This window comes from Struthio camelus, chromosome 4 (genome assembly GCF_040807025.1).
Source record: "Struthio camelus isolate bStrCam1 chromosome 4, bStrCam1.hap1, whole genome shotgun sequence".
In the NCBI taxonomy this organism is placed as follows: Eukaryota; Metazoa; Chordata; class Aves; order Struthioniformes; family Struthionidae; genus Struthio; species Struthio camelus.
The window spans coordinates 7,821,074-7,843,967 of NC_090945.1; the positions used below are offsets into that span (position 1 = coordinate 7,821,074).

Here is a 22,894-nt window from a genome sequence, read left to right on the forward strand (position 1 = left end):
TTTACCTCAGATTAAGATAATCTATCTCGGTATGTAGTGTTTAGATCAGATTGCGAAATAACTACTTTCAATTGTCAAGTCACTTTCTTCTGAAGAATTAAGGAGTAGCTTCATCATTTCCCCCAAAGCACCATTATGAATTGCAAATGCGTTAGAAACACAGGATGTGAGGAGGTATGATTCAGAGAACTATCAAACCAGGATTGTTAGATATATATTTACACTGCTAAACAATAGTCTTCTTAATTTCAATGTAACCAAATCTCAGAAACTGTGCACACAAACGACATTTATAGCACAAAAATGTTATAGTACTGCAGGTAGCCCACAGAAGCTGAAAATGTGAATTCCGTCTTTGTATTACTGGGCCTTCAAAAAGCTAGAGATCTACTTGTGGACGCCTTAAAAAAATAAGACGCAAATTCACAAATTCTCCCATCACAGAAGTCTGATTTGCTACTACACACCTATGAGGAGTGGGAGAAGGCAAAACAAGTCATACTCAAAGTATCTGTGTTTCACCTACTGCTGAAATATATTGTTTCTATTTTGTTTCACATCTTTGGTCTGCCATTAAGATTACTGAACTGTCTACTCATCTGTTGTAGATTTTGAGGGAATAGGCAGTAAAGGAAGTGTTGAATTTTGATTAGTGTTACAAAATCTGTTGGAGTTAAAGGAAGTTCTCTATAGTAGAAGCTGCCAAGAAGTCAGAATAATGTGAATTATTCCCTGGGATTTTCAGTTTCATATAGGAATAAAATTGCAGCATTAAGTGAAGGAAAGAAGAGGGGAAACCAGTGGCAAGAAAGATGAGTTTGGTTCCCCTGAAAAACTAACCTCCTAGCACAGAGGAGGTAGTAATCAGAAAAGGTATATCAGAAAGGTGCTGCCATTGCTCTTCTTTCTTAATAAGTGGGACTGCGTCAGAATGGGCAGGACCTAGTTTCTGCTCCCATCTCAGCTGACTTTCCTTACTTCCATCTAGCGTCCATAACAATTGCAGGAGCAACTGGAACATCCAGGTGTAAGTGCAATGCAAAGCCTAATTTGTATCTATTAACAGAGGAAGCCAAACTCTTCCACAGCAAATATTCAAAATCAACATACCACAGAGCGGGACAAATACAATTTTAAGTCTGCAAAATCTGAAAGAGAACACCAGTGGGAAAAGTTACTTGTTTGGAGCCAGCTAATGTTTCTGCAGTGTCCTATCAAGAGGAGGCTCCTTATGATATGTTTGCTCCACTTCAGCACAAGTACCAACATTATTATCACATGGCCTTGGTGTCACACTATGCTCAGATTTCAAAAATTTGGCTTCATTCCTTTTTCCTATTCTAGCTCTCCCTTACACAAAGGCAGGAGGTAGGGACTTGAGGAAGAAACATTCCTCCCTTGAAATGTCATCTTTTCAAAACCTCTACATATGCTTTTGTGTATTTGTGTGAGGTTAGTTCGATACTTCTCAACTTCTTACCTCCCAGTGTTTGCTCTTTCCTAATCTCAGAGAAGGTGGAGAGTTTGCAGCATGCTTAACACCTATCATGAAAGAACAAGAGGTTTCAGAGATCAGCTGTGGGGGTCCCAGCAAAAAGGGAGAGAAAAATGAAAGATACGCTTAGTGATTATGAAACCTAACATCTAAGCTTGGAGCAGAAACATATGTTATCAGGTGAGTGTGAGCTCTGATCAACAGGCTCTTTTGGGCAGCACTCTTACAGGAGACCTTGATTCACATTACTCCTCTATATCTGGCAAACAAGGATGTAATGCCTGAGTCTCCTACATAACTTGGGAAAGTCCTCTTGAATAGCATGTGACTCCATACACGCTCCCTGCTGCTTTTATGCTGGTTTTTTGTCCTGTGCTTTTCAGAGCAGTGATCTGTAGCAATCTCTCTGGACATAGGCTCACACAAGTAACAGATTTTCACTGCTCTCTGAGCAAACATAAAGCCTGTGCCCCACCTGCCAGAGAGGTTTCTGCAGTCAGGTCTAAAGCTCCAAGCTCTTCCAAGATATTAGCACTTATACACATTCCCAAACCTGCCTACAAGATTTAGGTGCCTTTTGTGCTTTGCATCTTCTGATTTGTGGTTTTGAAAGCAGCCACGATGCTAACAGAGATGAATAGGAATCTCTGCCTTCTCTACCTCTTACTTTGGCTCCCAGGAGGCATTTTGATACAAGATAGAAAGCTTCTGTGCTTGGTCAGCATTTGTTTGGCACTTACTTGGAACACAGGAGTGTTTTCCCTCAGCTTCAAAGTCAGAGGTCTTTGTTTAAGGAGCTAAAAACTCTGTCTTGGTTTCATATGATGTAAGCATGCATACATAGAATGTGCTTAATGTGGATCAGTTTCACAAGGAGCCAGCATCCTCACGTTGCAAAGAGAGGGCCTTCATGGATGAAATGCAATGAAGACCTGCTCTCCAAGTTTCTCTCTTCACCCTTTGTTCTCTTAGGTGCAGACAAGAAGCATATACATAAGCTCTCTACTTCCTGTTCAAACTGATTTTTCCTCCATGCAGCTGAAACTTTGGAAACAAAAAATGCCTTGACGATTCACGCACAGCAATTTGAGGCCAACACACCCTCTTCTGCCTCCTACTAGCTCTTATGCTTTGCATCTTCTTACTACATCCAAGTTTAGGACCTCAATTTGTTCATAATTAGATCCAATGTAGAAGTGTGACTCCACTGATTTTAATACATTCCTTTTTATAGTAGTAGGCAGATGATTAGAATTGCAATAATAATGTATCACAAGGTTCTTAATTCTGCTTTGCTTTGCAAGCGTAACTAGCAGTAGATTTGAAAATATAGTAGCTTGAGAAAAACTATCATTATTTCTGCCTCCTCCCTCAAGTAGATGAGGGTCACCAAGCAAACAGATTTCTGGTTTGGGCACAACTAAGGGGGCATAAACTGTCAAAGAAGAGGAGAGGAAATAAGTGACTGACTGTGAGGACAGGAGCAAGGTCTACTCCTAAATGTTCTCTGGTCTCTGTCCTTAGCCTCAACGACTGTTTCTGCTCAGTCCTGAGTCTCACAGTTCAAGACAGATATGAACCTACTGGAGCGAGTCCAGTGAAGGCCTACAAGGATGATTAAGGGACTGGAGCATCTCACTTATGAGGAAAGGCTGAGAGAGCTGGGATTGTTTAGCTAAATAAAATATTTGTCTGAGAAGCTCTTTGGTCCATATATTGTAATTGGTTTTCTGTTACTTAAGATGATTAATAAAAAGCATTATTTAATACAAATGTCTTGCAAGACAACGTATGATGATGATACTGCCTGAAATACTGGAAAGTCCCTGAGTAATCCTACTGTAATTTTTTTTCTTAATAATGCAACTAATGCAATTAAACCATAGTGGTCACTTTTTCTCTGAAGAAGTAGCTGCATGTTGATTAGCATGAACATCCTGATCACGCTGCAGGCAGCATCCTGTCCACTTTTTTTTCTTAATACTACTTCCCTTTATGGAGATGACCTCATTTCCTGTGCAGTTACTACATACACAGGGAAAGCCCAGGAACATACAAAAGCAGATATTTTCCATCAAACCAATCTGTAAATGACGATTGATTGTATCGTGAATAGGCCACAGAGCACAGTAAGGAGTGTACTTTGGACTCCTTTGGACTGCTGAAAACTGTGAATTAAGTTCTGGGTCAGCAATAAATGTTCTGATTGAGGCTCAGGGACTGCTGAAGCCATGCTCGACCTTGTCATCAATAAATTTCAGGTGCCCAGCTAAAAGGGTGGGAAAATTTTCCTATACGGGGAATGGGGACTATTAAACGCATTGGACTGAGATCTAGAACAACTAGCAACATGAGCAAGGGAAACTTAAGCTGACTAATAAAATTGCACAGCAAGAAGTGATAGTGTTGGTTTCAGATGTATTATATAATTGTCTATTGTGGGAACATTTGCTTGTGCAGGGAGAAGATCCACATTCCAGGTCCTCCCTTGAGAGAACTCAGAGGCACTTCTCCTGCCTCCAAAGCAGAGATTTCATCATCAGCGTAGGTGGAAAAAACTATTTACCAGCCTAGGTGTTGAAAGTCTGTTTCTCTCCAGCAAGAATCATGAGGCCATACAGAAAATACAGGAGTAGGGATCAGTACCTCCTGCAGCGTGCGGAAGTAGTATTGTAGAACAGCAGAGCTCTGCCTCTGTTCCTTGTTCTCAGAACACTTTGCGCAACTTCGTGACCAATTTGTTAAGTCACTTCCACACTGACCTTTGTAACACCTGCCCAAATAGAGGATGACCCTAGGAAATACACTTCATTCTATCGCCAGCATTTTTAGAGACAAGTGAATGCAATTTCCATTCTTGTTAATGGTTTTGAATATCAAGCATAAACAGCTTCAGGAAGAGAGGCACAGACAACCACAAGAATTTCAGTGAGCTTTTCCTAAGAAGAGCTCATCAGAAGGAGTTAGGCTTTCAGAATCCCATATTAACTAAATAGTAGATAACAAAAGAAAACAAATTAGTTGGGCGCACGTGTAGAGGGCTGATCCAAACACTACTGAAGTTCATCAGGATGATCAGGTACTAAACATACATCTAACAGTCGCATGTCAGTTTATAGCAGTTTATTCCATATCTTTCATACACAAATCTTTCAATGTCATAGCATGCAACCTTGAAATCTCGACTTTTCTGTTGCTATCAGATTAAGAAATAATTAAGGGCATATTGGCCATCTCAATCCACCAAGCTGTCTTAGGTACAGTTCACAGCAGAGACTCTCACAGCCAAGAGAAAATACAAATGAAACTAAAGATTCAGACGGCCAGACAAAGAAGCAAAGATGTTGAGACATTTTCCCCTTTGCAGGTCACAAGTATGCATAGATTTTGCATACAGGGTATACAGTGTAAGAAAATAAGAGGAGGAGTTTGTCCAAAGAAGACCTAAAGCTCAAGCAGAACTACCCTTTCTTGCTGAGCCTCATTAAAAAAAAAAAATTGTCATTGGCACTGACTCAGCTATGCAGCTATTTCTAAATGATCTTTACATGTTTGGATCCAAAAAAATCCTAGGCACAGAGGCAGGATTTCTAAAGACACCAGTGAGCAATCTCTGAGGGAGAGGAGGACAAAGCCGTGAAAGAGGATCCCCAGCGGTCATGAGAGTATACACAGATGTAAAGCTCCAGGTTTCTCACAAGTCAGGGAAAGTCAGGGAGCAGCATACAGAAAAGGATCTGAGAAGCTCCATCTTTTTCACTCAGGAATCTCAAACCCTCTGTTGCCCTCTGGTATGCCATCGCAAAACTAACGAAGAAGTCTTGATTAGTAAATTAGCTAGTTTTACGCTTGCAGTAGCAATTTCTGGTTGATTCAAACTAATCTATCATGTGCCAGTTTACCAAGTGACTCGGACAGAGACTTCTGTACTGCACATTAATGTCTAAAAATGGATGGAGGATATTAGATTAGTCTCTGGTCTCGATTCCTGTGTGTCATCCATTACTGATAAGTCCATCTTTTCTCAGAAATCTTATCACCAATAAGTGATAAAAGTCAGTAGGTGTTAACATGCTCTTACACCAAGAGAGTTGAAGCTTTTCAATAACCATATTTATGACACTTACGACAAAGAAAATGTTTCTTTAACTGGGGGCTGCCAGATGTCGTTTATGATATTTATATTTAAGGCTTAAGAGTTATTCCTTTCATTAATCACAGAATCACAGAATCACAGAATCGTTTAGGTTGGAAGGGACCTCTGGAGATCATCTAGTCCAGCCTCCCTGCTCAAGCAGGCTCCTCTAGAGCATATTGCCCAGGATCACGTCCAGACGGGTTTTGAAAATCTCCAGGGAAGGAGACTCCACTACCCCTCTGGGCAACCTGTTCCAACGCTCTGTCACCCTCACAGTGAAGAAGTTTTTCTCAGGTTCAGGTGGAACTTCCTGTGGGTAGAGTTTCTGCCCGTTGCCTCTTGTCCTGTTGCTGGGCACCACGGAGAAGAGGCTGGCCTCATCCTCTTGACACTCCCCCTTCAGATACTTGTACACGTTGATGAGATCCCCTCTCAATCTTCTCTTCTCCAGGCTGAACAGGCCCCGCTCTTGCAGTCTTTCTTCATAGGAGAGATGCTCCAGCCCTCTAATCATCTTGGTAGCCCTCCGCTGGACTCTCTCCAGGAGTGCCATGTCTCTCTTGTACTGGGGAGCCCAGAATTTAAGAGATTGCGATAATCTCTTAAGAGATTAAGAGATTAAGAGATTGTATATATTAACAATTCAGCAGCTTAATTCTTGCTATTACCTGCCTCACTTTTCCAAAACTGGGTCCTTGTAAATGATTCCAAACAACATGATTCATCTTTTCTGACTTCCCTCTGTAACCATGAAAGAAATTTTGCATTTTTTGATTGTGGGTTTTCTGAAAGTTGAGCGTTCCACCGAAGTATTCAACCACCTCTTACTTTTCTTTGTTTTTTAAATTACATGTCAAAACACTGGCTCTAGCAATCTCTCTACTCAATTGTTCTCATTGCTCCATAGATTACTGTATCAAGTTTTGTTATATCGTAATCATTATATCACACACGACAGAAGTAAGATATATAAGCCCTCTCTTTGTATTTGAGCAGTAACAAGGTACAATAGCCACAAACTTATCTGTCTGGATCAAGAATGCAGAAATAATAGACAACAGGCAGCCAGTTTTACACAAAGAACACAGTATCACCTTCATCGCATATATAGCACACAAGCAATCACGATACCTCTGAAATTAAAGGGAAAGAACAGTTTCTTGTGTTTATTTGGAAAAGAGAGTTCTACACTCGAGGGGCAATGGAAATTCATACTTCCATCTTCTTCCTATATGCATGCATTTCCATGGATAAACTCATTTACATTTCTGTAAAATGTTTGCAGTTCATGGTAATAGTTTGCTGGGAAAAAAATGTCTAGAGATAAGAACGAACAATCCAAACTATGCTCCTATCAAGCAACAGGACAACATTTTGTAAAAACTGATAATATCTGGGGGAGATGTGACAGAGGTCTATGGGGATGGACATGAGGGATAAGGGCTGATTGTTCATTCTCTTTCCCCAGAAAAGAACTAGGAGGTAACATAGGAAACTAGGCTCAGAGTGGGAGAATACTAGAGATAAATATCATATACATTTGAATTTTTCTTACACATTCCTAGACATCTAGCTGCTCTAGTATTCATCATTTCCACAAAATGATATTAGTTCATAGTTCTACCAGTTCTTCCAAAAAAAAAAAAAAAAAGAAAAAGAAAAAACCTCCAAAGAAACACAGATGGAATGTCACAGATCATACCACATGCCTTCCACCAGAACTGGAAAGTTATAAAACATAACATAATACTAATAGAAAAAAGTATGAAGGCACAGAAGAACATAATCACAATACTCAAGAAAATGAATATTATAAAAATCTATACACTCCACAAAGCTAACCGCAGGGCAATATTGTACATATTTTATATTTTATATTTCTTTAGTTCTCGCTTAAGGAAAAACAATTTCATGGTCATCTAGAGAGAGGGGTTTACCCACTTGAGTGTGACTCATTTGTGATAGCAACTTACACGTTCAGGAGTTTCCATTGGTACTACCCACACGCAATGCTGGAGCACAGGCAGGAGGCCAAGTCAGTATATAAACAAGGTAGGTCCCAGAGCACAGCCATCAGCCACCCTTTGGGCTACAGGAGCTCACCTCTCCATACAACCAGAATCAGGAGCTGCAAGGGAGAAAAATTCTTGCATCATCATGAAGGGCAAGGTTGTTGTTGCTGTCCTGACTCTTCTCCTAATCTCAGCAGTTGGAACAAAAGGTAAAGAAGTCCTTCCTAAAATTCTCATGATTGATTGCTAGTGTGAATGCTGACAGGGAGAGATAATGTGCTTTCTTAAAAGTGCAGCAAATAATTTTGTGCCTCAAATATTAAAAGAATTGGGAGTCAGACCTTATTTTCAGGTGAAAGGATGTAAATCCACAAATAATCTAATTCAGCAGATATTGGCCATATAAAAATACCATATATAAAAATATGGTTCTACAACTGCTGGCATTCAGTAGTTATGTTCTTGCATTTCTCTAAAACACTAGCTGCTGTAATAGTCATTTTCAGACAGGTACTGTTATTAGGCAGCGTAGAAGAACAGGTGAAGGCAACTTTCTCAAGTCCTCAGATTCCTAAAAAAGAGATTTATGACTACTAATCCTATAAGAAAAAGAATATGCTGTGTTTCCTGTGCCAATAGTGAGACATTCTACATATCCACCATGGTTTTTTGTTGTTTCCTATTCGTGTCTTACAGGTAAGGCTCTGGCACGTTCCGGGATTGAACTTCGATGCCAGTGCATAAGCACCCATTCCAAATTCATTCACCCCAAGTTCATTCAAAATGTGAACCTCATCCCAAGTGGACCACACTGCCAAAACGTCGAAGTCATGTAAGTACTTTTGCAATATTCTCTCTGCTTCTTAACAAAAAGGACACGGCTTTTACATTAGTGATGATGTAATTGTTCTCTGAAAGACATCACAAGCTAGCAGGCTCAGCCACTCTGAATCCAGAACTGTAAGGGTCATTGCTCCTACAAATGTTTCTTTACTTGTTATAGGGCATTTTTGCCAATCTTGAAACCACAGAGAATCCTGCAGGTGATTTAATGCATTCCAATAGACATAAGAAGATATGAAATAATTGAAGAAACTATATATTAGGCTACAGCTTCAGCTGACACAGCTTAAAGTAAAAGAGAACATGTCAGTGTACACCTGCTATCCTGGCATAAACTAAGAAAACTGCAGTGATGTTAAGAGAAAAGGAGACTTGCCATGGAATTCACCAAGTTTGCCTTCCTTTTTTCTCTCTGGTGCAGAGCTACTCTGAAAGACGGCAGAGAAGTGTGTTTGGAACCCACTGCTCCGTGGGTGAAGCTGATCATCAAGGCAATTTTGGACAAGTGAGTCTTTTGTTCTCAATGAGAACTGCTTATTGAAAAAAAATAATACTTTAAAAGAGGTAGCAAACATGCGCAGCACAAATTGTTCAAAAATTCTGTCTCCTCAGCCATTTGCTATCCTTCCTGTTCACTGTATTTCTTAACCGGGACAAATACTGTGATTGCTTTGAGCTTTAATTATAGCGTTAGGTTCAATCTCTTACTGGGCTACGCAACCCCTGTAAATGTTAGCTACATCTCTGGTAAGGCAGAAGCATATTGAAAATGTACAGCTCAGGTACTCTGCTCTCTGGAAATTCAGGCATTAACTGACTGGTTTTACTCTTGCTTGCAGCAGTTTAAAACAAGAATAACTCTTTCAAAATTAATAGTACTTAGACGAGTCAGGGAGAAATCAGGCCCAACAGTAATTAAGTGAGGCATGAAACCACAGAAGCCCACAGAGTTACTGAATACATGAGGAAAGATGAGAACGTACCAGCTTCCCTTAGGTTCAGTAATAGCTTTTAAGGGGTTTGGACACAGAAGCACCAACCCTTAGCTGATGATTTCACCTGATTCCAGTGAGTGATAGCTGCTCCATGGGCAAGTTTTAATTGTCTTTTTCTTTGCAGGGCAAATGGCAACACTGAGACAGTGTCCTAAGGCAAAGAAGAAAAATGTCCTAACTCCTCCATGAAGGCAAAATGGGATACATAGCAATCAAGCTTCTGGCAACTGACCTCCTCCTACCTCCTACATTCACACTTTTAACAGCATTTAGAGAGTATTCATTCCCTGTTGTGGGAGAGAAACCACTTCAACTTGAAAACACAGACAGAAAAATTACTTATTAAAGGAGAAAGACATGATTTTGAAGTCATTTTTGCTAAACACAGTTATATCAGCACAGTGCACGCTCAGCACAATTTTTGCTAAATGACAACTTCCTTTTTTTGCTAACAGATTAGCAACAGACCAGTGACTTGCTGAGAAAGAATAATTTCTCTCCCAGTATGCACAGATAGACAGCATCAATTGTACCTAGGTCACTCTTACTCAGAGGGTGGGCTACTGACCAGAAAATGGTGGCTCTCAGAATTAGAAAGCCAAAATTCATGAGGCACTAGTTTTTGTGCCATCATTTTCAAGATATTTTGAACTAGCGTTGGGAAGGTATGAATACATATTTTAATGCCATATTTTGGTTTAAAATAGCACAACTTTATTTATTTATTTATTTGGATTCTATTAGATGTTTAATATTGTTTCTCTGATATTGATTACTTAAATTATACTTTTGCATAAGAATATAGTTGGTTTTATTTATTTATTTATTTATTTATTTACAGAAAATACTGGTGCTCATGTGCCTAAGAAAAGCTTGTTGCAATGTTTTGATTTCTATATCATATGTTATTAATCTCCTTATTTAAATAAAGAATTAAAAAGAATAAGTTTTTTCTCATTTTGTATCTCTTGAATGGGTCTTATAAGTGGCAGCTGAGTTGTGGAGACAGCTCATTATCACAGCAACTGCTTGCCTCCAATGAATACAGATGATTCTCAATAGGAAGAAACGTAAAAGAAAGTGATTGACTTTCTTCCTCTTCTTCTGCCAGGTTCAGTGTTGTCAGTGGTCTGGGCAATCGTTCTTGAACTGTCACTGGTAATAATCTTGAGTGCCAATAAAATTCACAAAGTAATGAATAAATAACAGTTAGTCATAGAAAGTCCCAGGCTATAGCAGTGGTGATGCTCAGAAAGAACATTGCATGAGAATTTGGCACTAAATAATCTTTTTCATTAACTTCAAGTAATCAGGGATACCTGACAGATGTTAAGAAAGTTACTCAGCATCCTCCCTAATTCCAGAGGGGAAGGAGGACTACATCAGGAGAAATACTGAGGAACAGAGTTCAGACTCAGTTTCTTCTATTGCTTGAGCAATCTTTCGTGCAATATGACAACTATTCATACCACACTTTGCCCCCCAGCCTCACCTCTGCCCTGTCCCATAGTATTGCATTAGGCAGATTGCTAGATCTCATCCTCAAAATGCACAGAGGGCAAAATTTCTCAGGGGGCTTGGATGTGCCTTAAAATAGAAGGACTTGCTGGTTTCTGACTGATTTTTACAAGCTCTCTTCATTCAGAAATCTAATTCAGAGGCAAGCATGCCAGAAATAGCAGTCAAGAATGGGGAGAGGTGCGGAAGAACCACAGAGAGACCCACTATATATGCACACCTCTAAGAGCATGTATGTACCTTACAGGACTGGCACCGATTTCAGTGCTATATGGACGCATACAGTAAGTGCATAACCTTTATCGTTAGTAGCATCCCAGTCATGCTACTGGGAGCTGAATCAGGGCCAAGGGCTCTTGTCATAAATGCTTCTGTCCAAAACGTCCGCAATGGCTGTGCTTCCAGGATCCCAGTCAGGACATCTGCCTGCACAGCAGCTGAATCGTTTCTCTTCTTTTCTCCATAGGTTTTCGCTCACCAGAGTGAAATGATTCAGAGGTTAGCTAGAAATAATTAAATACTTAAGTTGAGACACTTGGAAGTCAACCAGTTGGCTTTAACTACCGCCTTCCTCTAAGCAATGTATAAGAAATAAACATGAAACATGAGCAGCCAAATTCAAGCCAGTATGTGGTTAAGGGAAATAGAACAGTATCCGTACTCGATGACCAAACCTAGTTCACGCACAGTATTTCTGTCCAGCCACCTTCCTTCTCACTAAATTCAGCTTACTTTTTTCCTCTGCTTATTGCTGCAGCCTATGTCCATCCAAATCCTATGCTGGGCTTCTGCTAAGCATCTAAATGTTCAGGTCTTCAAAAGGTACAGATGGTATATAGACACCTTGTCAGTGCCTTATCAGGGTAAAAATGACTATGCATTAGGATGATTTTACAGTATAGTACCATCTCAGTGTTTGAAATCACCTGCCATTATATCAGGTGAGATATTTTTGAGTCGAAACTCACTATTTGAACCATTCCCCTCCTCCAGCTATTGTAGATTTCTGGGAATGGCAGATCAGTGGCATCACCTCTGTGAGAACTTAGGTCTTAGAAGAGATATCTACAAGTATACGTGTATAGTTCATATATCCTTCCCTCACATCCCCTGGAAATAGCAACTTATTTGTTAAACATAAAACTTTTACCTTCATCTCAAAAGAAGTCTGTGTAATAAGACTACCAGTATCCTGTTCTAGCATTAATTCCTGTACTGCAAAGAAAGCATAGCACTGATCATACATAGCAAAAATCTGGAGAATCAATTCAGAAAGTCATGTTGTCACAAAGATAGAGAGTGGTGAATGAAAATGTCATGGGAAATTAGATGAAAGGGCTAAAGAAAGAGATCTGAAGGGCAATGAACTCTGAAGGTTTGCTTCCTAACGGTACGAAAAATTATCTTCCAACAGCAAAGACATTCTCTCTCTTCCTGCCTTGGCAACTCTGCAACACTTATTGCTCAAAGCTCTGGGCAAACAGTACAAACCAGCTTTCGACACGTTTACATCTTTGACAGCTCTGAGTATAACTGTGCTTAATTAACTATTGAAGAATAATTCCATTAAGAATGCCTTTCTCTTGCTGATCATTATTTCTGTAATTGACCACTACTACCTGAAGGGATATGAAACAATCACCAAATGAGGTAAAGAAAAGGTCACATTGTCAAGACAGATATAGCACATTCCTCAAGTTGTTTTAATCTGCTGACAGTAGTCTTGTTAAGAAACTAAAAGTGACACAGCAACTGACTGATGTTCCTTCAAGCCAGCAAAGTTCCTAGGAAACCATTCATCAGGCCTGGCCTGGAAATAGCCTCTTGCTCACTCTCTTGCGTGCTCTTGCAGGGTCATCAAAATCAAAGTCAGTCAACTGGCCTATGCTTTCAAGTTGTCATACGGGACTTTGGAAACCAAACAGCTTTACATACTCACACCAAACTACACCCAGTAGGGTATAGTTTACTAGCCCAGAAGATCATTTTCTTGTGCTATCTAGCCAAAATAATTCTCTTGTGATTTTTATAAATAGTCGGGGCTTTTTTAGAAGCCCACTTTATAAATAGAGCAGGCTGTGGTGTACAATCAAAGCAGCTCATATTGACATATCTGCGCTAGGTTCACATTAGCTGTTTTAGTACTGATATCAGCCACTATTCTGTGTACATATTAATCAGACTATTGACTTAAGCCCGTAGGTGGCTTTTCCGGTACTGCGTGGAGGTTACTGCTCTTGCTGTCCTGGCAATTTCTGTTTAGTCAGAACTTGGATCCCTGTTACAGACTAGCTGATTGCCAAATTTGTGAAGATGTCTGAGCTACAAGGATTAGGGAAAAAATTAAAAGTTAGGAGCTGGTATCATCCTGGGTCTTTGAGCTGCTTTTTATTTTCTTTTCAGAAGTAAAATCCTGGATCCATTAAAATAAGACTGCAGTGTCTAAAGCATGGGGACTCCTGATTCCTGTCATCAGCATTCTTTGATAGTGTTCTCATTGGAGCTTTTCACGAGACAAAATTGAGGCATGGTGAACAATTCCTCCCTCTGCTTTAGTCATATCACAACAGGACTGAGAGATAAATAAGACCTCCATTATGGGCTATAGAACCCAATTTTTTCTTCATAGTAATTGCTTATTGAAGTTCTATTCATGGCTATTTCTTCAAATGTTAGTTTGTTAGATTAGTTAGGATGGTATCTCTGACCAATTACACTCAAAGTTAAAATAAGGAACTGAAATGACATGAAAAAACAATCTTCTTTAAGTTTTTGTTACTAAAATCAGAAACAAAAGGAATAGTCATCTTCTATCACATTGGAGAACTCTAAAAAGCCATTCCTTAACTTCCTTTCTATCTTCAAACTAATTTACATTTTCATTATTTAACTATATGTGTTATATATGAGCTCACAATGAATTCAGGGTACCATACTGGCTATTGAGTTAACAGACTTGAATTTGTATTTATGTTATAGTAATATTTCATCTTTGTTTACTTAAGCTTACACACATATCAGGTGTTTTAGAGTCAGAAAAACTAGTTCCACTTAGTCAAAAACCATTCCAATCCTAGTGAATTAACATTTCCTAAGCATTCGTGTCCTGGTCCCCAGTTAGCAAAAGCTAGAAACTACCTATCCAGAATAAACTACAATTTCCCCTATATACAACATCAAGGCTCCAATATAGTAGGCTCCTTCTTTTCAAAAACAAATTCCTCTCTTAGTAATTTTACAAAATTACTAAAATTACTTTCAGTGGACAACATCTTTTAACAAATGAGAATTTGATCCAGTGTATCTTTCCCTGATACCACCTTTTTTACACCTCAGAAAAGATATGAGTTTCTCAGTGTCCCAATAGAAAAACAATACACCTTCTATAAATGGATTCCTTACAGGAAATACTCAAGAGAGATTTCACTTCTATCTGAATGTGGTTCTAGCTGAATGTGGTTAGAAAGAAAAATAGACAACTTCTTAAGTGCTTATTTGAATCAGGTGGTATTAGAGTTCTTATTGTCAGATATATTTGCTTCTCTTCACAGTCAGAACAAATGAAATTTTCAAAAGGGTCTAAGCCACTTAGGAGACAGTCCCTAACTCATTTAAAGTTTATCTTTTTCTGTTCAATAAATACAGAAGCCTTTCAAAGCAGTATGGAATGAAGTTTCTAAACCCCTTTGGCCGAATTGAAAATTACAGCCAAAATCCTTTCACAGAATAAAAAGAACTAATGAAGGTTTATCTTCACAAGACACCAGATAAACCACTTTATCAGAGTCATATCAAAACATAGTCCACAATACTGCGAGGAAATGTTTCATTAATTTCTATTAGGTGAAAGTTTTTGCTCAGAGCATTTAAATGCAATCCAAAGAATTCAACAGGAGTTTCTGTGCAATTCAGAGAGCAAATAAGCCTCTATTTGGGGTTTTGTGGGGGGATCTAGTAATGCTGTACTGAAGTCAAAGTACAAGGTTAGCATTACTGGTTAAAACTAACATATCCCACAAAGAGGTTCAAACAGAACGTCATGAATAATAATAAAAAAGAATATAAAGAAATATTTCAGAAAATACAGCAGCCAAGGTAACTTACGGAATTCCAAAGTGCTACTGAATGGACTATACAGAGATTTTGATTCATTATGCAATAGTCTCACATATCGGGAAACTTCCTTGTGCAGAATCCACATAATGTGTTGGAGTGTACTTGTTTAGTATTTAGGCTGGGAGGAGTACACCCTTCTGATATAAAGCCAGATGTGAAACAAAACCAAAGTAGAAGAGTCAAGAAGAAAATTTATGCACAATAATGTACAGCAAATTTGTTGCAGTTACCTTTGCTCTTTCTCTGGTTTTAATGGCTGTGTCAAAAGGTAAGAAAATTTATTAAAGCTCACATGACTAATGAATATATATATAGCAACAAATTCAAGTGGACTTACGCTATGTTAATGTCTATTTTTTGCAAGTGATCTGAATTTTCAATAAACTTTTTCATTCATAAGTAAAAAGTAGTGTTTGTATTAGCATGTGTTGGGATGCTGCGGTAATTTCTGGGGGAAAAATCCACTTCTGTCAGGAAAGTAATATTTAATGTATGCCTAGGCCTAGATTTTAAGAAATTTTTGGCTGAAGACAAAACTTTTTTCCTAAATGTGTCCATATATCTCTTCCTTTCTAAACAACAACTTTTTCCTATTTGTGCTTTTATTCTTGGTAGGTAGGCCAATGACAATGCTTCCTAAAAGCAAGAACTAGGTAGTTTGGAGGATAGAATAAATGATATAACAGATGATCATGGCAGAAACTAGTAAACAATATGTGGACATAGCTGATGATGTTAATCAAGATATTAAAGTGGCTTTATTTAGGTGCAGAATCTGGCCAGGCACAAGTGTACTATGAAAACATGTATGCATTTTCACTTAAACAAGAGATGTAAATTTAATTATAAATGCATCTGCGTGCTAGCAGCTCTGAAAATTAAAATTCTGTTGTTGTGGAGATTCAGGTAATTTTTTTAATCTAAAAGTCTTCAGAAAATCCTACTGCCTATGATTGATAAAAATAAGATTGACAGAAAGTAATGTTCTTTGTTTCATAGGTGCAAATACTAATATGATCCATTTAACCAGCCATAATTGCATTTTTCTTTCACAGGTAAGGCCCTGGCAAAGAGAAGGGAAAATGACTTCCAGCGCCTGCGCATAAAAACTCATTCCAAGTTCATCCCTCCCAAGGCCACTCAGAATGTTAAACTAAATTGAAGTAGACCTCACTGCAATAACGTGGAAATTATGTGAGGACTTTTGCAAAATACCACTTTTCTTTCACTAGAAGAAAATGACTTTGTATTTCATACCTCTGTCACTTACGTAGTTTGGATGGAATTACATATTCCCTGTGATGCCTCAACAGATGCTAAGTATAAGATTAGCCTTTTATCCGAAGGAACTAGCTAGCTTCCTCACAATGTAACAAGCCACCTCCAGACACAATTTTAAAAGTCTCTCTATGCTAATATCTTAATTACGATCAATGCCAGAGGACAGAATTAGCTCCCTCTACACACATCTAGGGAATACAGAATTTGTACAATAAAGAATCAAAGATACAATGCTGACCCCATTAACATGAATTCAAACAATTTCCATTAACTTCGTCTACACGTGTGACGAAGTTTTGAAATGCTGCAAGTTATTTCTTATGTCAAAATTCCATACTGAGCATTTTCTTCAGAGAAAATGTGTTGGGGCGGGACTTAAACTGAAATTGTAAAATCCATGTGGGTACAAAGTAAAAAACATTGTAAGTTTGCATACATATAAAATCATAGCAGGAAATATTCAAATTGCTTGAATGAATGCTCATACATAAATGGAGGAAAGGGGCTTTCAGGGCTTTTTGTTTGTTTGTTTTCATCATGGTTTCATAAGCAAACAATACTTGTGTGATCAAACCCTCTGTGCAGAATCGTGCATGTTGTCCACTTCTGTCTCACCAGTAATCAGTAATTTCAGCCAGGTTTGACAAAAATAAAAGATGTCTCCAAGATAATAAAGTTCCTGAAAGAGTTTTTCAACTATGACCAGATAGAGGAGAGAAACTGTATAAAAATTCCACTAGACTCATCAGAAAAGGCTGCATCATAAACTCTTAGATTTGTAGTTTGTAATCAAACTATAGGACACAGACTCACATGAAACCATTTTTCCCCCAGTACTCACAGGACTACTAGTTAGAAAATACAAAACAACTTAAACGAAAGTTTATACCAGCTCCTCTGTTTATTTTATTGCCAATCAAAATGTTAGGAGAGTGGGAGGGAACCACCTACCTTGACCTTTTTTATTTCTTTCTTTGCAGAGCTGCTCTGAAAGATGGCGGACAAGAGTGCCTGCAACCCACTGTTCTGTAGGTCTAGCTGACCATAAAGCTAGACCTACAGCTAAATAGCTGACTATTTTGGCCAAGTTGTGTATTCTTTATTAGGCCAGCTTCATGCAAAGCTATTTAAAAAGGCCAACTGTGTAGTATCTTGGCATGAAAAACGCTCTTCCTCTGCAGGCATTAGTAATTCCTTCCAACAGCTCTCTCTTAATCAATATTGTTAAATGACTGAGGATCAACCATGGGATTAAAATCATTTCCTGGCACTAATACAGTCCCTGTGAGTTAAGCCACCAAAAAGACCATGTGTGCCACGCACATACAGATCTGTTAAGAAGACAGAAGAATCTGTGAGTGTTTGAAACTTCTAAAAATCAAGCTCTGAAAGACTCATTTTCTCTTCCCATATATAATTTAGAGCTGCAGCTGGCATTTCTAAGTTAATTATCTTTCACTGGTGTAAACGCAGAGAGTCAGACCTCAACTGTCCTGAAGTCTATATGGAAGTCTATTCTGTTGGAGCAAAGCTGTGACATAGTATTTTTTTGGCTTTTTACATATGTCAGCTGGCTGATACAGTAAAAATAGGTCATTAATAGACTTGCACAAGTGAGCACAAATTCCTAACTGCTGATCTCCTTGTAGTTCCGGCTAATGGTAATGGTTCCATTAGTAAGTTTCTTAACCATTCACTTTGTACTTCCTTTTTTTGCAGAGCCAGCAACAATACTGAATCACGAATCCAAAAAAAAGTCAAGCAAAAATATACCCTGGAGTTTTTCATGGATCAAAAGAAAGAAAAACTTCCTGAGGAAAATGCCAGGCAGCAGATTCCCCCCCCCCACCCCGCTACACTACTACCTTTGTTTTTTTTCTGAAACTGCTGCTAATTCTATCATCTCCTTTGCTGTGTCTGTTTCCAAAACCATATCCAAGACAGATAAGCAGTTCAAGCTTAACTGTATGCGTTTATTAGAGCTATAAGGATCATAATCAGTGAGAAGTTATACTTAAATGGACATATTTAAAAATAAAGTAGAAATATACAGACTAAAATCAGTAAACACATAAATAAGTACCATATACTGAGGAAGCATCTATGTACTTTTATTAAAGGGAAGTCCCCTTTCACGCACTTGCTGCACTTCTTTGAAGGGGACACCCAAGCTTGTGGATGTGGAAGATCCAATGGGTATAGTCGAAATGGCTTTTGGAAATCCTTTCACAACCCTCACCAAACACCTCTGAGATAACTACACAGCAGGACTAAGAAGGAAGTCTTGGCATGGACAAATAACAGATTAACACACAAGAAACAGAGGGCAGGGGGAAAAAAAGGTCATTTTTCATGGACCCATGGAGTTCTACATTAACTGAAACCTGACGATACTAAATCAAGGGTAGTAAAGAGTAGGGTCAGCTATGAAGAACTGCAGAAGGACTTTACGAAACTCATTGAGTGGGTAATAAAAGAACAGATGAAATATACTGCAGAAGACCACAGAAGGGATTCACATAGGGAAAAAAATTCCTAAATTCATTTAAAAGTGAGGCATTCTAGGCTGACTCTTAGCACACAGAAGAGAGATCTTGGGATTATGCCAGGTAGTACCATCGGAATTTCAGGTCAGGACTCAGCAGTCAAAAAACCCTCAAAGCTCAAAACCAAAACAAAAAAACCCGTAATGGTAGGCGTTACTAGGACATGAATAAAGAACAAACCACAGAACTTCGTTATGTCACTCTACAGCTACGTGATTCATTCACATCAGGAACACTGTGTGCAGCTCTGCTCTCCCATCTCGCAGAAGACAGAGTAGAGTTAGGAAAGTTTTAGAGAAGGACAACAAGGATGTCCCAATGCATGGATTGGCTCCATACAAGAAATGGCTAGGCACACCCAGAACTTCTTCTGTTTGGAATTGGGATGCTGGCGGGTGGGCATGACAGAGTGAATTCACACCCATTTCTCCATGAAAGAACTATATTTCAAAAAATGGCAGTGGTCCTTCAACGGCCACTCCTAACAGATGTAGTAATGTATTCTACAAAGACCGAAGCTGGTTTTATCTGTTTTCTGTGTGCACAAGGAAAATAATTTTTTTCACAGCTTATCTTCAAAATAATCTTTTAAGAGAAGATTTAAATGCCTATGAGACACACCATTCACTGAAATGGAAAATACTAAGTAAAATGTGATTGACTGAAGGAAATGAAGAGCGTTTGGAAGTGACTTTAGCTTAACAGCATTTGAATGTGATGCACGTGCAGCACGGCTGCAAGCAAATACTCATTGACTCTTTACTACTGTCAGAAAACTGGCAACTAACCTACCTCCCATGAGGTGCTTTCTTATGTCTCAGCAGCAGCTCCTCAGTCAGTGGCAGCCTCAGGGCAGGTGAATGACTGTAAATTAATGGCTTCCCGAAGTAAGCTGCTAAAATTAGTGATAGTAAATTACATGTGTTATTTTTGAAGCGATACTTACTGTGCTGTAGTCTCTATATATAGATTGGAAGATACAGAGAGAGAGATTTTAAAATATACTTACATATAAAGATATATTTAAATGTCATATTTATGCTGAAAAGAACACTTTTTATTTACTCTGATTTTATGCAAATTGTTTTCTCTCATGTTAGTTCTGCCTGATGCTACAATAGATCCAGTTTTTACTGTTTCACAGAAAGATTTAGCAGGCATGGCAGCTTACTTATTTATCATGGAAAATGTTAATGCTCATGTGCCCAGGAGACTGTTTAGGAGACTAAACATTGGTTTAATGTTTTAATTTTAATGGAATTTACTGCTAAATTCTTTCTACATTAAAAATGGTGTTAAAGATGTTTTCTCTTAACTGTTTGCTACACCTAGTTTATCCCTTGCAATTTAAATCTAGTTTCTAACAACAGAAAGTGCCAAAGTGAAGATTCTACCAGCAATCACCAGACCTGAGCTGTGTGGTCAGAGCGATGGTGGACCATAGGCAAAAATATCACGACTGCTCTGTGGAGTTCAATCTTCTCAGCTCCAGGGTGGGAGAGTTGGGTTTCAGGTCTCGGGGATAGCTGTCTGCTAGACAGAACATTAGACTGTAAAAAGACATATAAGAAACTCTCATGACTGTCTAGTTTTTCATAGGGACTGACTCCCACTGGAACCCCCAACTGGAGTACATCTGGATTTAGATCTGAATTTGCATGCAGACTAAGTACACTGGTTGCTCCTTCCTGCTGACTCCCACCCTGCAAGTTTTGCTGAACAGTAAGATTTCATCCATCCAGGGGCGTGAGTTTCAACACATTAGTAAATTTGTATATAACAGCTTCTAAGCAAACCAGATTTTATTTATAATACTGCCCTGTATTTTTATCCAGGACCCTGATGCACTTCTTTCCCAGGAAGGCTATCGCACTGCTGTCTACCGAGTGTTACAGAGCAACTCTCTATCTCTGTGCATACCTTTTCTAAAAAACAGACCTGATACATAGAGTTGTTTGCACAAAGAAGCCATCTTCTTCTGTTATTCCTCTGTCTCTGCCACATATTTAACATGGGTCACTTCAATGTGCAGACTGTATACATGAAAATATGGACAGTGTCTCCACAGACAGTTCCTAGCAAGTACTACCCGGTTTAGGCTGTCCTTACACTACCATTGCTGCTGTGTTGGCAGCTCACAGACACAGCTAGCTGAAGAAATGAGGGTAGTGCAGCTAGAGCATTACAAAGCTCAGCACACTTAGCCCTCTATAGCTTCTTGGGGGGGGGGGGGGGGTTCAGCCTGAAGGGACTGGCCATGCATCCACTGTTGGGAAGTATTCAGGCTAACTTCTACAAAGCTGCATTGGTTGTAGTTTAAGCAAACAGTAACTTAATAGTCAGTGATATTTTAAGAGCCAGAGATAAATGCATGACATACATTTGCTCTGCAAACTATTTTCTTTTAATTTAATCAGAAGCTCCCAAGTCAAACGTCTTAAAATTTATAATGTGTTTCCTCCCATCATTTCCGTATCTTACTCCCACTGTCTGTTGCGTGGGAAGAAAATGCTTCCTGCCATTTCCCTGAGAAGGGGAAATAGAACTGAAGGAATAAAGGCAGCTTTCATATAGCAGTTAAAATTGTAGTTGCTGGTCCCTACAAATTCTCTAATGGGACTTAGAATATCTGTTAATATCAGGTATAGCAAATACGTTTGTTAAAATCAATATCAGTTAATATTTGCTAGCATTGCCTATTAATACTAACGTATTATTTATTTACTAATATTGGCATATATTTAATATTAATACTGTAAGTGACTGTTCATATCGAATTGGATCAAATGAAAAATTTAATTTAGCCCACAACTATTTTTTGTTTAACTGAAAACCATAACAAAGAACGACTGCTTTCAGGCAGAGCTGAAATAATCATCATAGAAAAATATACACAGTCACATAAATATACACTTGCAATACTGTTTTTAAAATATATAAATTAAGAGGCAAATAAATTAAGAAGCAGCTCTATTCTGTGATTCCAGAGGGAGTTAGGAAAGTCCAGCATTTGCAGTAATCAGACTAAGAGTACATAAACATCTATATTTAGGTACTTATGTTTGGAAAAAAAAAACTGGCTTGAGTGCTTCTCCTTTCTTTGTTACCACTTTCTCACATAGTAAGTGAAAAGACAGGTGTTTAGGAGACATTCCGCTCTCTACGTATTGCCTCATCAGAAACTTCCACAAAGCCTGCATAACAACATGCCCCGTTTTTGAGCAGAAGCAGAGATTCTTTCCCAACCTGCCAGTATTTGCCCCTTCCACGCTCTGCAGGTCAAGTGGAATCTCGGGAGAATGCCAAGCACTTTGCAGGGATGAGGAAGTGACTTCAGAAGACAGAGTGGGATTTTTATCCTGGGGAAAAAAATGAGTTGGTTGGTAGAGAAGGGCGGGGAAGAGATACTGATACAGTTCACCTTGCGGAGGCTGAACTCACATTCCAGGGAAAGCTTTGGCTCCTGGGCCTCTAGGGTCTTCTTGTGTGCACAACTTTTCATCTGAGAGGTTCAAATTTGTCAGAAAAAAAGGATTTTTAGTTTTTTAAGATAGACTGACCTTATAAGCCCAGTTGTTAGAGCATTCATCTGGAAGAGAGGCAACCTAAACTAGGAAAAGACGGGACCCCAGCTCTCTCACATCCCTCATGATGGTCCTGGTCACCAGAGAACACACGACCCTCCTCACTGTGTCACTTGTTTTTGGTCATCCCTGCTATGTGAAAAGATTCAAAATGATCACAGCCAAGATCATAAATGATTCCCTTTAACTTTTGTGCTAATTAGACAAGGCAATGAGTCCATGCATTCCATCATGCAGCACCGAGAACACATCCTATCCCCTGCCTTAAGAGTAAAACACAGGAAAGGGAAGTATGTACTTCCCTTTTCAGCAGTCCTTCAGTAGCTGGATTATTGCACAACTTTTGTTTTGCTGGTTACACGGGAA

The 22,894-nt window shown here is 38.8% G+C and overlaps 2 protein-coding genes across 4 annotated transcripts in view; one reads left to right on the plus strand and one right to left on the minus strand.

Annotated features, from left to right (window-relative positions):
* Positions 1 to 22,894, minus strand: part of RASSF6 (Ras association domain family member 6) — a 152,591-nt gene that overhangs the window by 43,456 nt on the left and 86,241 nt on the right. For 2 of the 3 annotated variants that reach the window (XM_068940930.1, XM_068940929.1), the window contains exons 4-7: positions 20,354 to 20,494; positions 19,737 to 19,839; positions 11,299 to 11,504; positions 7,607 to 7,761 (exon numbers count right to left, since the gene is read on the minus strand). The gene's annotated coding sequence lies outside the window, so the exon portion shown is untranslated. Of the gene's footprint in view, positions 1 to 1,480; positions 1,543 to 7,606; positions 7,762 to 11,298; positions 11,505 to 19,736; positions 19,840 to 20,353; positions 20,495 to 22,894 lie in introns of all 3 variants that reach the window. The other variant, XM_068940931.1, reaches the window with a different exon arrangement.
* On the plus strand, positions 7,723 to 10,429 carry LOC104149945 (interleukin-8). Its single transcript, XM_068940941.1, has 4 exons — positions 7,723 to 7,854; positions 8,342 to 8,477; positions 8,910 to 8,993; positions 9,608 to 10,429. Exons 1-4 carry the CDS (start codon positions 7,791 to 7,793, stop codon positions 9,636 to 9,638), a joined length of 315 nt encoding a protein of 104 aa, XP_068797042.1. The 5' UTR covers positions 7,723 to 7,790; the 3' UTR covers positions 9,639 to 10,429.